This window comes from Notechis scutatus, chromosome 13, assembly GCF_049901735.1.
Source record: "Notechis scutatus isolate UNSWTSFEM ecotype Mainland chromosome 13, rNotScu1.2, whole genome shotgun sequence".
In the NCBI taxonomy this organism is placed as follows: Eukaryota; Metazoa; Chordata; class Lepidosauria; order Squamata; family Elapidae; genus Notechis; species Notechis scutatus.
Window position 1 is genome coordinate 1,721,999 of NC_142021.1, and position 14,180 is coordinate 1,736,178.

General features: G+C 48.4%; 2 protein-coding genes across 9 annotated transcripts in view; one reads left to right on the forward strand and one right to left on the reverse strand.

The window, feature by feature from the left end:
- Nucleotides 1-2,667, forward strand: part of KDM2B (lysine demethylase 2B) — a 41,263-nt gene extending 38,596 nt beyond the window's left edge. For all 5 annotated transcript variants that reach the window (XM_087942934.1, XM_087942935.1, XM_087942936.1 and 2 more), the window contains one exon: nucleotides 1,264-2,667. In XM_087942934.1, the coding sequence (XP_087799060.1) occupies nucleotides 1,264-1,445 (182 nt within the window). In that variant the 3' untranslated portion in view covers nucleotides 1,446-2,667. The remainder of the gene's footprint in view (nucleotides 1-1,263) is intronic.
- A 375-nt stretch (nucleotides 2,668-3,042) lies between these two features.
- On the reverse strand, nucleotides 3,043-13,106 carry RNF34 (ring finger protein 34). 4 transcript variants are annotated; one of them, XM_026686851.2, is made up of 6 exons: nucleotides 12,910-13,106; nucleotides 8,656-8,877; nucleotides 6,978-7,370; nucleotides 6,783-6,842; nucleotides 5,807-6,008; nucleotides 3,043-5,207 (listed from the first exon to the last, which is right to left on the reverse strand). In XM_026686851.2, the coding sequence occupies exons 1-6, from the start codon at nucleotides 13,060-13,062 to the stop codon at nucleotides 5,020-5,022; spliced, it is 1,218 nt and encodes a 405-aa protein (XP_026542636.1). In that variant the 5' UTR covers nucleotides 13,063-13,106; the 3' UTR covers nucleotides 3,043-5,019. The 4 variants fall into 4 exon arrangements, with proteins under 4 accessions (XP_026542636.1, XP_087799067.1, XP_087799066.1 ...); XM_087942941.1 differs by having other exon boundaries at nucleotides 3,043-5,204; nucleotides 12,910-13,088; XM_087942940.1 differs by lacking the exon at nucleotides 12,910-13,106 and adding an exon at nucleotides 9,026-9,427 and having other exon boundaries at nucleotides 3,043-5,204.
- Nucleotides 13,107-14,180: the final 1,074 nt, after the last annotated feature.

Genomic DNA, 14,180 nt, shown 5'->3' on the forward strand with positions numbered 1-14,180 from the left:
GCACTGGGCCCGGGACCGGCCCATAGATTTCCACTGCTCTCCTCTCCTCTGCCTTCTGTGCATCCATGCATCAGGCACTGGGCCCAGCAGTTTCTCATCTTCCACATCAGCCACCTCCAGACCTGGGGGCTGTTGACTCTCCATCTGGGGGCTGACAGACGGACCAGGCTCTGCCTCTGTCTCTGCCTCTCTCTCTCTCTCTCTGTCTCTCTCTTTGCCAGCTCCATTCCCTCTTCCCCCTCGGAGCTCTCAAGTTTCCTTGATACTGGCTCTGACTCCCACGCCTCCGACAGGCCACAACAGTAGAGTCCTTGGAAAGATCTCTGCACATCGTGATTTAAGGGTCCAGCTGCGACCCAAACAATCCCAGAGAAAAACCCTGCTGGATTGGTAAAAACGGGGACGGAACGAGCTATTCTGATTAATGCCTCCTCGTGTACCTTGCATCCTTCTTTACCATAGGAAAGTCCTTGACTTATAACCATTTCTTTAGGGACACTCACTAAACAGGGGAATGATCCTGACAAAAAGGGACTTGCAAACTGGCAAATCCCTGGACGTGCAACCGTTGCCGCTTCCCCACAATCCAAGCGATCGGAATTGTGGGCCCCTGGGAAACTGGCATGGATTTAACGGCAGTTGCAACAACATCCCAGGCCATGTGTGCAACCTTCCCAGCTGGTTTCCAACCTGGGGGATGGCGGACTCACTTAGTTGTGATTCACTTTACAACTTGCAGTGATTTGCTTAACAACCATGGCCAAAAAAAGGTGGCAAAATTGGGCGTGACTCCCTTAACCAGGTTGGCAACAATAATTCAGCTCCTAACGATAGTCGTAATTGGAGGACTCCTTGAATTTGGCAGCAGAGGTTTGGAGGTGCATTGATTGCCTTTGGCCTGGGGTCAAACTCTCATATTACAGGTATTCCTCAACTTACGGAGCACAAGTGAGCCCCCAATTTTTCTGTTGCTAAGCGAGACATTTGCTAAGTGAGTTTTGCCCCGTCTTACGACCTTGCCACCGTTGTCAAGTGAATCCCTCCAGCTGATGAGTTGGCAATAAATCTGGCTTCCCCTTGGATTTTGCCTGTCAGGAGGTCACAAAAGGGGGTTGTGGGTCCTAAATACAATTGTGTTTGATCACACAATCTGCATGGGTTGTAAGCGTAGAAAAAAAACCAGTCGTTGGTCCCTTTTTGCAGCGCCGTTGTAACTTTGAACGGCCACTAAGTGAACCCTCCCTCCCTCCCTTCCGCTTCCAGACTGCAACAAGGTGACGGATCAGTGCCTGTCGTACTTCAAGCGCTGCGGGAGCATCTGCCACATCGACCTCCGCTACTGCAAGCAGGTCAGCCGGGAGGGCTGCGAACAGTTCATCGCTGAGATGTCGGTCAGCGTCCAGTTCAGCCAAACGGAAGAGAAACTGCTGAAGAAGCTGAGTTAGTATTTGCAAGGACAGAGTTGTAAATAGAGGCGATGAAAGCCAGGGGGGAGTGGGGAGAGGAGGGGGGGGGCAAAAAGGACCCCAAGGAAGATGCTTCCATCCTCCGGACCCCACGGGAATCTACGGCACCCAGGTTAGCCATTTGGTGCTCCGCTGAGCCACGTGCACCTCGTGTGCTGGGAAAGATAGGGACGCGCCAACTCAGAACTGCGGCTGGAGCGTGGGGACGCCCGCGAAGACTTTCGGCAGGCCTCCGAAGCAGAACGTTCCTTCTGCGCTGATGAAGGTGGGCCCGTCCCCTGCTGGGTTTTTTCTGCCTACGGGACTGTGGTTGTTGGTTGTTGTTGGTTTTTTTTTTTCCTCCCCTCTCCCCCCCGTTACATCTTGACCTTAATGCAAAACTATTTTTGTACAAAATCCCTTTAAAAAGTTATTTATGCAAAAGTTCTCGAATGCATCTCCCGCGTTTTGACTTGGGTTTCTTCGCGTTGCCAAATGTTTCCGAAGAGAGACGACGACCGATCGGATGGGTATTTCCCCACTTTTGAAGGGGTGGAAGGGAAAATAGGGGAGGACTTTTTAAGATTGGAGGGAGGGGGGGGGGAAATAGCACGTTTTGTATACCATTTTGTATGCTCGAGCAACACGGTAAGGCGTGTGGGTGCAAAAAACAAGGGTGTACAGATGAAGGATGAAAGTGTTATTAAATTCTTCCCATATAAAGCCCACCTTTTCCTTAGTTTTGAAAGCTTTTCAGTTACAACCAATCTTCTGGTGAAAAGTATTTAGACAGGGGGTCCCCAAACTTGGCCACTTTAAAGACTTGTGGACTTCAACTCCCAGAATTCTTCAGCCAGCATAGTTTACTCTCTTGTAATCCCTTCCTCTGCAATCTCTCCTCTTTTGGGGGATGAGAAAAAGACACGATTGGCTGGGGAATTCTGGGAGTTGAAGTCCACAAGTTTTAAAGTTGCCAAGTTTGGAGATCTCTGTAATTTAAGATATTGGAGCTTTCAAGTTTTAAAGAGTTTTTGGGTTGTGTTTTTTTTAAATGAGTTGCTATAATTTAACTTTATTAACATTTTTTTTAAAAAAGGAGGTGGGAATTCAGTATACAGTACATGAAGTGCCAATGTTGTTAAAAGTGCTGTCTCCAGTTTCATTTCTTCCTCATACGGTTTTACCTCTATTCAAATTTGTATAAACGATTGTACAGAAAATAGAGGCTAGCTTGTATTATATCTGTTGAACCTGTGTAAGATTTCCTGGAAAAGTCCCCCCCCCCCCCAGATTCAACCTCCCCCCAGCCCCCCCCAAAGTTGTTTCTCAAGAGCAAACTCGGACGGCATTTTTGTGATCCAGGGGAATCCAGTTGCTTTGTCCCTTGGGGCAAAAAGTAAAGAACTTTGCTTACCTGGTGGTGTGTTTTCCCTTTTCACCAGCTGTAGAAATGATGGTTAAAAGAAATCTGCAACTCACAAAAAGCTTTCGTGCAAGGCTGTCGAGCCTGTAGGTTTTAATACTTCCCCGACACACGGGGAAAATTAAGGGCCTCCTTTATTGCAGGCAGGGGACGGAGAGAGAAAAGCAGACCAAAGCCAATGGATAAAACATTTATTAAGCCAGCCGTTAACTCAGAATGTTATGGATATGCTACATTCTCCATTATGCACGTATAGCCCTGAATGAGTCGATATTCTACACCGTCCCCTTGAGAGACAATTTTCAAACCAAAACCAACCCCAAAGCCGTGATGTCTTGCTCCCTTCTGAAAAAAACGGTCAACTTCAATTCTCCCCCCACCCCAATCCTCCCCCAAAGCAGCAGGGCTAAATAAGTGAGATTGCAATCGGTTGCTCTTAGACCTGGCTCTTTTAAAAAAATAATTCCCGTTAGGTCTGCTGTGGGTTGCTTTTTGCTGCTGCTGGGTTTGTGACCTGGTTCCTTCCTGAATGTCTACACTTCGGTGGACATTGGGGGGGGGGGGTTGAGGGCTGGCTGGGTGCAGGGGAGCTGCAGCAGAGGGGCAGGCTACTATAGACCCCCTTACCTCCCCCCACCACCACAGAGGCTTCCCCGTTTGCTGGGAGCTACTTCGAATGGACCCATTTCTCCTGGGGGAGTTGGTACGGGAGTGAGTGGAGGGGGGCTCTCCCAGTTGATGTGGGGAAGACTTGGCTTTGGGAACAAGGCTGACGGCCGAGGGCTTCTCCCTCAGGTTATCCAGAGCCCGGCCTGGAGTGGGATCACACACCAGACCCGGCGTTGCCGTCAGAGCAATGGCTGTGATACGAAGCCCAGGGGGAAAGAGTCTCACTGCTTGTGGTCAGATCCTGGCATCCACTGGACACACTAGATTGGTCCACCCCCAGCCACCGATGGAGCCAGTTTCAGAAGAGGGTTGGAGGTGTTCCTGTTGGTAGGCAGTCCATCCAAACCTTTCTCTATCGAGGCGGATACAGGGGTCTCCAACCGTGGCCACTTGAAGACTGGTGGACTTCAACTCCCAGAATCCCCCAGCCAGCCATGCCTGCTTTTTTCCTCTCAAACTCCTACAGTGGAGAGAGATTGCAGGGGAAGGGATTACAAGAGAGTCAGCTATGCCGGCTGGAGAATTCCGGGAATTGAAGCTTGAAGTGGCCAATGTTGGAGACCTCTGACCTATCCTATGCAGCACCCTCAACCTCCCACCCACCCACCCACAAAAAGACCTGGTTGTGTCATCAGGTCTGAGGGTTCCAGGGAACTAGACATTCAACACTGTCGTGGATTCTCCGTGTGGTTTGCATATTTTTTTACAGTGCTTTTAAAATGTTTTTTCCATGCCTAACGTTGCTTTACGGATTGTTCCACGCAACCCAGCGTTGCTTTTGGCGTCACGGGAGGGCCAGATCAACGTGTGACAAAGCCTGGGAAACGTTCTCAGAGCGAGCGTGTAAACTCAAAACTCTTCCCGTTCTGAATCCGAGGACGTTTTTAGGCTCTCGGAACGGCGGTACAAACTCGCTCGCTCTGATGCAGGCGCTTTCCATTAAGGCTAACTGTCGATCCCCAGGTGTGCTGACACTCTGGGTGATTGGCACAAGAACTGCTCCGCCAGTCCGCCTGCAAAATTTCCCTCCCTGGGCAAGAAACGCCCCCCTGCCCCCCCAGGGAAGACTTCTGCTTCATCCAGTTGCTCTCTGGGAAGGTTTCCTCGCCTCTTGTGCTATTTTTCAGAAAAGAACAATCGGAAGCGTTGAATCTCCTCCTGCACGTTAGACTCTTTAACTTGAGTCTTGCCTTTTGTTCTTTTTTCCTTTTTTTTTGCTGTCTTGGAAAAATAAAAATAAAAAAAGGAAAAGGAAAAGCCATCCAGTTCACACATCTCTATCTTTAAGAGGCATCTGACTTGCAAAGCAGAAATACAATCGGTCAAAGCTCCTAAGGTCCCGGTCAGGATGCTATGAATGGATTGGGACAGAGGCTTTCCAGAGCCTCCCCTCCCTCCCTCCCTGCCCCCCCCACCCTACGTGGCCATCTCGGGAGGAAATGTGCAGCGGGAAGCTTCCGGAGGGTGGCTGAGCCCAGCCGCTCAGGACTTGAAGACGTGAACGGCCCGGATGACAAACTGGCGGCAGATCGGACACTCGCTCAGGCGCTTGCCGCATTTGGTGCAGGCGACCATGTGGCCGCACTCCAGCAGCACGCAATCGATGACCGCGTCCATGCATATCCGGCAAAGGTTGTCGTCCTCGTCGGTCAGCAGAGGTTTCTCTCCTTCTGCCAAAGGAGCAAACGGCACGGTTAGAGGACGCCTCCCGTTTACTGACCCAGTTTGTGTCATTAAGGACAGCGGCCCTCAACCTACGGCAACTGGGGATAGGAACTTCTGTCACTAAGCGGGTGTCAACTCATAAAATATTTCTTTTAGAGTTACCGGGAGAAAGGCCAATCAGTGGAGCAGCTTGCAAACCAAAACTGCATTCCACAAATGTTGTCAAAGATAGTAACTAGGTGACTGAAGTTTCTGCTGTGCAAAATTCTAATTGGAGAACATGATTGATGACTCTGGGCTATGGAGGTGTCCCATTGGAGAATATGAATTACAATACACCCAGGGGGTGGGAGAAAACCAGGGTCAAGAGTGACAGTGAATGATGTGTCTCAGAGTCGGCTGCACCCAGGCAGTGCTGGACATGTTCACTCCTAATAAATCAAGTTTTGGAACTTCAGCTTGAGACTCATGATTTAAATGGGGGTAACTGCCGGAGCTCTGACAGCGAGGCATTCCAAGGCTCCGGAAGGGAAACGGAGAGGGCGCGCCTTCCCTCCCGCGAACAAATGGGCGAGACGGGAAAGACAAAAACCGGGAGACTCACGCAGCCGGTGATTCGTCTGGTTCTCCTTGTAGAGCCAACTGACTTTTTCTACCAGTTCCCATTTTTCGCAACATCCCGAATAATTGACAAAGTTACAAGCTAGGATTTCTTTCAGCTGCCGGACAGTCAGCCCTTCCACGTCATCCAGGCTGGAGATGTCGGACAGCGAGGCCCTGGCACGTTTCCTGGACTGGCCTGGAGTCTAAAAAAAAACAACAGGTGTTTTCCATGGGCACAGGAGAAGAACGCTCCAGGGGCAATGAGCCCACCGATCCTGCAAAACTGGAAAGCCAAACCACCACCGATTCCCTTTCCCCCCACCCCTGAAAGGGCATCTACCTACTGCAGGGGACGCCGCCTGGCAACAGGCCAGCCACGATTACCCTGCTGGCACTTCCTGCCAAACCCTTTCTTTGAGGCCAGCTGTTATCCAACCCACGTTGATAAAAAAAGATCCATTGCTGCATGTAGAGGGAGAGGATACTCAAGCAGGAACCCCAATTAGGTTGGGAAATATTGTTTGGTTTGCCTTCAAACCAGGGTTGTCCAAACTTGGCAACTTTTAAGACCCGCAGACTTCCAACTCGCAGAATTCCGGGCTGGGGAGGATTCCATGCAGGCTGGAGGATTCTGGGAGTTGAAGTCCACGGGTCTTAAAAGTTCTGGAGGGTGCCTTAAACCAGAGGTCTCCAAACTTGGCCATTTTAAGACTGGTGGACTTCAACTCCCAGGATTCTCCAGCCAGCATAGCTGACTCTCTTGCAATCCCTTCCTCTGCAATCTCTTTCCACTTTAGGAGATTAAGAGAGAAAAAAAGCAGGCATGGCTGGCTGGGGAATTGTAGGAGTTGAAAGTCCCCAAGTCTTAAAGTGGCCAGGGTTGGAGACCTCTACCTTAAAACTATACCAGAAAACTGAGAAGGGAGTAAAAAAAACAACCCTTGGGGTCAAATGTCATCAGGTGGTTCGTTCCTTACTTCTTCTGCTGCGTGGTCTTCCTCCGCCCCCACATCGGCCGAGAGTCTCTCGCTTGGCCCCTAAATGCACAAGAAGAGTTACTGCGAACTCATCCCCTTTTTGGTCTTTCTAGAAAGAGCAGCTTCCGCTCCCCATCGGCAGGTAAGATCGCCTCCCTCTCTTCCCCCCCCCCCCACCGCCTTCCAGGAGCTCACCTGTAAGTGCGTTTCATTGCCCGCATTCTCCTGCCGGTTGGCGAGGTCTCCCTGCGAGGAAGACACCGATCCGGAGAGGGAAACATGCTGGGTGGAAAGGCTGGATGCCTGCGAGCGCGTGGAATACAAACTGCTAGTGTCCGTCTCTTCCTCGGAGGCCAATCTGTGGTGGCTGAGGATGAGGTCGACCAGGTCTTCCTTTTCCCGACAGGTCTCCGTGGGGATGTTCCTGAGGAGCAGGTACTGGCGCAGGTCCTTGACTTTCAGCCGCATCAGCTGCGGCCGCTGGAAGCCTGTCTCCTGCAGCAGCTGGCAGGTGCAGCACCGGCGGAGGGTCTCTTGCAAGACGGAGCAGACCGAGCAGAAGTCCTTCTTGCACTCGCAACACACATGCTGGAGAAGAGGAGGAGGGGGCGGGGGGGGGAGAAAGGAGGGGTGTTACACGCCTCGCAGTGGAGGAGGAAAAAAGGAGGAATAGTGTCAACTCAAAAAAATTCTCCTTTGGTCTTTTGAGTTGCCAGCAGAAAGGGAGTGGGGGAAAGCAGCGCATTCCTTAAATGCTTCAGATAATTGCTAGGCAGCCGAAGCTTCTGGTGCGCAAGATTATTACTGGAGAATGTGATTGACTGACTCTTGGCTATGGATGTGTCCCATTGGAGAATATACATCCAGGGGGTGGGGGGAAGACCAGGGTCATGGGGGAAATGAAGGGCGTGTCACAAAGTCAGCTGCAACCAGGACACGCCGACATGTCAACTCCTAAGAGAGATGCAGCTAGAGACTTATGATTTGAATGGGGCTGCATGTCGGGAGTCCTTACTTTACACAGGTCATCCTTGAGTTACGACTGCAACTGAGTCTAACGTTTCCATTCCTAAGTGAGTTTTGCGCCGTTTTACAACTTTGCTTCCCACTGCTGTTCAGGGAATCTTGCTCTGGTTAAGTGAATCTGGCTTCCTCCCCCCCTCGACTGAGCTTATCAGACGCCGGTCATAAACATGAATCGATTGCCAAGCGTCTGAATTTGGATCATGGTGAGGAATGGTCCCGAGTCACTTTTTTCAGTGCCCTTGTAACTTCGAATGGCCGCTAAATTAAACTGTTGTAAGGGTTCCTTGTCCTTACTTGTATTTACAAAAACCCGTAAGGAATGGGAAAGGCGTGCAGCCCTCAACTGGTGCCCTGAATCCTTAAATCCATCTCTAATCCTGGGCATTTTCTATCAGCAGTCAAGCATCACTGGAAAATGACAAGGCGGCCAGGAGGCTTCGGCTCCAGGTTTGACTTCCAAGGTGGACCTCATCCCTAAGCCATGAGGGCTTTCTAATGTCCCCACTCTCCCATTTTATTTTTTTGCCTTCCCACGTGTCGATCAGAGCCTGCATGCAGGGTAAGGTTGAACCTTGGAGATTTACCTGCCCTCTGAGCCTTAAAACCCGAGGTCTCCAAACTTGGCCACTTTAAGACTTGTGGACTTCAACTCCCAGAATTCCTCAGTCAGCTATGAATCTATGCCAGCCGGGGAATTCTGGGAGTTGGAAGTCCACAAGTCTTAAAGTTGCCAAGATTGGAGACCCCTAATGCTCTAATGAAGGCCAGACCCTAAGACATTCTGGGAGTTGAAGCCCACAAGTCTTAAAGCTGGCCACGTATGGGGACCCCTGCTTAAAACGCTCACCTTTTTCCTGAATACGGAGAAGGAAAGGCCGCAAGACTTGCAGAGGGCGGGGTTGGCGCCCGTCGCTGCCGCTGAGGAATAGACGGTGAAGTCCGTGCTCGGGGCAAACCGAAAGGGGTTCGCCCCGCTTCCGAATCCAGGCTGCTGGCTGCGAACCGCTCCCGTCCCCATGACCTCATTCAGCAACCCGCAGCAGGAAGCCCACATGGAGGTCGCTCCTGCCTGGAAGAGACCAGCAGAAGCAAATTCAGCCTCTGACGTCCGGACGAAGTCTTCCCAGGTTGAAGAAGCATGCAAAGGCACCCTCCCCTCCTGCCCCTGTCCGTCTTTGCCAGAAGCCTTGCCAGCCTGAGAGCCAATCTCTTAACACCTGAACTGACGGAGAGGGACGACCCACAGAGGCACCCGACAAAGAGATCCGGATTCCTGTCCCTTGTCCATCAACCAGAGAAGTTGCAGGATGCTCCCCTTTTCCACTAAGAATTTTGGAAGAGGAACTCGGTCCTCTGGTTAGGACGATCGCTCCAGGCGGTGAGCAGGCAGTTTTCAGGTCTAGGCTAAGGGGTGACGATGACGACAAGCACACAATTTGTTCTCCGATGGAGAAGGGCATTTGCAGCAAGGTATGTGGCTCTCCTGGTTCAGGAGTCTGTACTTCTTTTCATTAAGGGAGCTCGGTTCTTCCCACTTCAACCCCCTGGGGCTCTGGGATCTCTTGCGCACCTGCCATTTTCTTCTCCGATCTGTCTTGAATCATTTAGCCAAAGCTGGAAAATAAAGGAGCACAGTTCCAATATTCCCCATTCAAGCAGGCTGGCTGAGCTTCCTTGGAAGATTTTTCAGAAAGGAATCTGGTCTCTTGCAAAGGCTACCCAAGTCTTGGGATTTACACCAAGGGAAAAGCAAAAATAAATAAATGAGCCCGGACAGTAACTGTAGACGTAACGGTCCGCCCCAGGATGCAGGTGCCATCTGTTTCAGGGATCAGCCTGATGGATAATCAATCCAGCTTTAGATAATTGCTGATGCCAAAAGAGGCTAAAATCCCCACCGCCAGGATTGCAGTTCACATGCCTTGGCCTTGATTCCTTGTTTTCTTATCTTTTTTAGCTTGTTTTTGCTCCTTCTTATCTTGTTCCTATTTATCTTATATCTTGTTCTCCTGGAGTTGAATTGAATAGAAAAATACATAAAATATAACACCACCCGAAGAGTCTGTTGAGAAACACACCTTTCTCAGATTCTTCGAGATGTTGTTGACTTTCAGGGAGAGTTTTAACAAAAAATGTACACAAACACTTACATCATCACGCTGTTTCTTTGGAGAAGAAAACACCGCAACCAAAACAAGAAGCGTATTTTAATGGAGGAAAAACAAAACTTGTTCCCCTATTCTTCCGGAGGACATTTGAAATGTATCACTCCAAAATCTTTATGCTCTGAACACATCCTGTAAGAACTGCAACAAGAGTGCAAACTAGCTAGGATTAGAAATCTCCTTGCGTGCTGCGGGGATTGTGCTGACAATTCGAGCTATAAATTGTGCCCCAAACTAACCCTAAACCTTTGGGCTGTTGTCTAACAGGCTGGTTTTATACAGCAAAGCTTCAACAGGACACTGAGTACAGAAACACCAAAGAACATGGAATTGTGCCAGTTTTCACACAGCATTTATGCCGGGAGAAGCTATCAAAGTGGCAAAAAAAACCAGGTCTTCCCCTTCAAAGAGGGGGTCCAACATTTCCCACCCTGGAAATGTTGGCATCAAGCAGGCACTTCGGTGGAACAGTTCTTCCAGCTAGTTTATTTTTCGTTTTTAATTGGCCAGTTTCTGGATGCATTCTGAACAAAAGAACTCGCTGTAGCCAGAATGACTAAGAAAGCATTTTGGGGGAATTTAAGAATTCTGCCCTTATCTTTTAGTCCCCAGTGCCCTTCTTCCTGTCTTGAGCCGGTTTCGTTTTCTCTCTCCAGCTCACATTTCTCTCACAACCACTCCTGAACCTCCGATAGCCACAAAAACAGCCAAATTCTTATCAGTTTCAATTGTGCGGCTGCAATCCTGTTTCTTTCAAAGATACTTACTTGAACAATCATTCTTTCAGAGGAAGATCACAAGAAATGCCCAAGAAGATTCAATATACAAATCTAGAATCAACCCACAACCATGTATTTTTTAAAAACCTAAAACTACATAAAGAACAGCCTAAAGGAAATCTCCAGCTAATCCCTATCGCCCAGAAATTTTTTTGAATTACCTGTTTACAAACAGAGTGTAGAAGAAATCTACGTGGAATTCCAAGCAAATAATATTCTTTAGATCTGGGGCTACAGCAGAGAAGATCCTGCTGCTTGTAAATAAGAATTCAAGATCTTTCAATAGCAAGCAGGACCATCACAGTTGCTGATCCTTTTTCCTTGCAGGAAGTGACCCTGGGGAGGAGATCACGTCCAAAACTGTACCTGTGTAACTGTTAGTCATACCCAATAAACTTAACCTTTTGTGACTATGGAAGACCCATCTGTGTTTATTCAGAAACAGACCTTAGGCATTCAGCAGGATATATTCTTACGCAAATGGCAGGATTGCAGCTAAAGATCTATTTAATCAGATGAAGTGTATCCTTGTACACATAATTTATAGGTATATATACATCCCACATAAAAATGCAAAGCTAACCTATACCCAAGCATTTTTGTCACAGACTTTGAACTGGCCACTCCAAGCATGGCTTTGATAGTCAAATTTCTTGGACCTTTAAAACCCTGCACTAAGCAGAGCGTAGGATTTGATGTCCTTTCTCATTCTGCTTTTCCCACTATTTGTTAGGCTGTAGAATTTATCACCTGCACTATAGTGAATATTCCAAAGCTCCACTCTACATTCTGGTTGATTACTTATAAAACAGCTGGCACAAAGAAAGAAGCAATTGTAATGGGATACATCGCGCTGGTTCACGTTTTCTGGTGGTGATTATTGCCAAGAAACTGAACCCCAAGGGCTGGGCTGTCATCTTAGATCCTCTTGCTTTCCAATAAACAAACGGCATTCCTGCACATATTCCTCCCAATAAGCCCCCGTGAAACCCAGAAGCCTTGTCCCCGAGGAGAGAAAATAGCACCCCATAGTTGTTACTGTGCAAATTCAGACACGGTCCCATTCCAAAGTTTTGCAGGCGGCACCAGCACTTCAGACTGCTCTTCCACATCCCTGGCAGTATTTACAACCTCTTTTAAGGCTTCTGGAGATCTCCCTGGTCACTTCTCTCCAATGGCTTTTATTTTCCTTCCTTCAGAAACTCTTTTTTGCCTCCTCTTGTCTTTTCTTTGCTATTTGCAGGGCTCCTTGCAGAGTGCCCAGAGGCTGGTCCTGATGCCAAGCGGTGTCCCTGTGCACTGTGGGTTTGCTGCAAAACCACAAACACACTCCTTTCCCAAGACCAATCCAGCAGATAAACCCGATGAGGGCTGTCGAATTGCTCTCATTTCAGAAAAATCTTCCTCCAACCGGTGCCCCCTAAAACCAAGACCAGGGCCCGAGGGTTGTTGCTGCTGAGCCCAGATCCAGAATAAACATTTAATAATAACAACAAAATACAAAGACCTACAAATAGAAATAGAAGGACTATGGCAAAGGCAAGCAAGGGTAGTACCAATAGTCACAGGCACCTTGGGTACAGTCCCAAAACAACGGGAGCACCACTTGAACACCATCAGTGGCATTGACAAATTTGCCATCGGTCAATTGCAGAAGGCAGCTTTTCTTGGATAATAATAATAATAATAATAATAACAACAACAACATAATACAATGATGATGATGATAATAATAATAATAACAACAACATAATTTTTGAATGTTCAGTTGACTTGAGTTTCATGCTTAATGAATATTCATAATCATAATTCTCTGCACTTTGATCCTTCTGGGTCAGGAGGGAAGTTTGTGGTCCTGCTGGAAGGTCTGTTTTGAAGCCCTGCTGGGATTTAAGGTGGGGGGGGGGGACCTGAAGGGAAGACCCTTTTTTGGGAGAAACAATAACAGTAGCTAATAATCATAAGAATCACAATGCACAGTAATACCGGTTCATTATTGATGGGTGAAAGCCCCGCCCCGGATGTGCAGCCACCCCCCTTCATTCAGGGAGCCCAGATACCCCCAGACTCAATTCCTCTCCCCCCCCACCCGTGGGAACCCCCGCAGCCCCCCCCCCATTTTAGCCCCTCCTCCTTCCCCCCTCCCCGCTGGTTCACCTTCATGGCCGCTCTGAAGCCGCCTCCTGTCTTCGCCTGGACCGGGATAGGACCGGAAGTGGGGGGAAGGGGCTCCAACGGCTCAACTGTCTCCGGCTCGCGCCCCCGGCCCGCGCGTTCTCGCGCCACGGCCACTCGCCCTATTCCGCGCATGCGCGCAGCCGTTTTTTCCCTCCCTTCGGTGTCCAAAGCAGGTAGGCGGGGCCAGCCGGGGGGGCGGGGACCGGGAAAGAGGCCGATGGCCGTCCCAATCCTCCCCTCTCTGTCTTCCCATTGGCTGTCCCCGAGGGCCAATGACAGCGGCACAATCGGGCGGTTCCATTCTGTGGGAAATGGAGAGGGGGGGAAATTTGGTGTGAATTGCAGATGGGGTGGGTTTATCAGGACGTTCTTGAGAAAGGGGGGGGTGAGAGTGTGACGTCACAGTATTTTAAGAAAAGATTTGGGGCTCTTACGTCATATATCCGTCATTGCATTCATTCTCTGGGGATTCATGATTATTATAATGAAAACTATTAGCATTTATTTGATTGGGATGATTTTATAAATACTTCTAAATAAATATGCCTTTTGGAAATATTTTGGAATAATCTGTACTAGTAGCAATAATTTTAAAAAAGTTGTATTCTAACTTGTATTCATTTATTGAGTTTTCCCCCCTCCGTTCTACTTTTTTTCATCTGCTCCCAAATTATAAATTATGAACTCAATAATATAAACTAGTCCTTAAAGTTCCAGCTCTGCAAAAATAGTTTAGAAACACAGCTGTTGTTTGGAAAACAGAAACTGTCTTATGTCAGCAAAAGTTTGTGCATGATCGCTCAGAAAAGCAGTTTTTAGAATCACGTCATATGGAGAGAAATGAGCAGGAAGCTTTTCTGGTCAGGAGATTATGCTGGAGAAGTAAGCCATTCTTATCTGCTATTCTAAAGTCTTCTTAAATTTACGCCAAGGTCATTAGCATAGCAATTGGTAATATGACCTTTGCTTAATTGTGAAATAAATGTTAATAAAACCAACTTTTAGTATTGAAATGTAACATTTATTGACATGCTGAATGTGCAGGATGATAGCATTATATATACATGTATGTCCCTGTTTTGTAAACCTAAAGCAAAAGACGAGCAATACGAATGAAGAGCATCCCTTTAGTTATGAATTTGCTTAGGTTCCCAGTTCCAAAATAGGCCCAAAGATTCTTTCTTTTCCTCAGAAGCCGAGTCTACACAACCTAACCTGGTTGCTGAACTAAATCGTATTCTGACTTTGCA

What these genes read in the sequence shown, in the direction of transcription:
- RNF34 (XM_087942939.1), bottom strand. Translation starts at nt 9,268, where the DNA reads ATGCCCTTCTCCATCGGAGAACAAATTGTGTGCTTGTCGTCATCGTCA. An exon ending in TCTCCGTATTCAGGAAAAAG is followed by an intron (nt 7,371 to 8,655) that starts GTGAGCGTTTTA and finishes CCTCTTCTCCAG; the next exon opens with CATGTGTGTTGCGAGTGCAA. An exon ending in GCAATGAAACGCACTTACAG is followed by an intron (nt 6,843 to 6,977) that starts GTGAGCTCCTGG and finishes TTGTGCATTTAG; the next exon opens with GGGCCAAGCGAGAGACTCTC.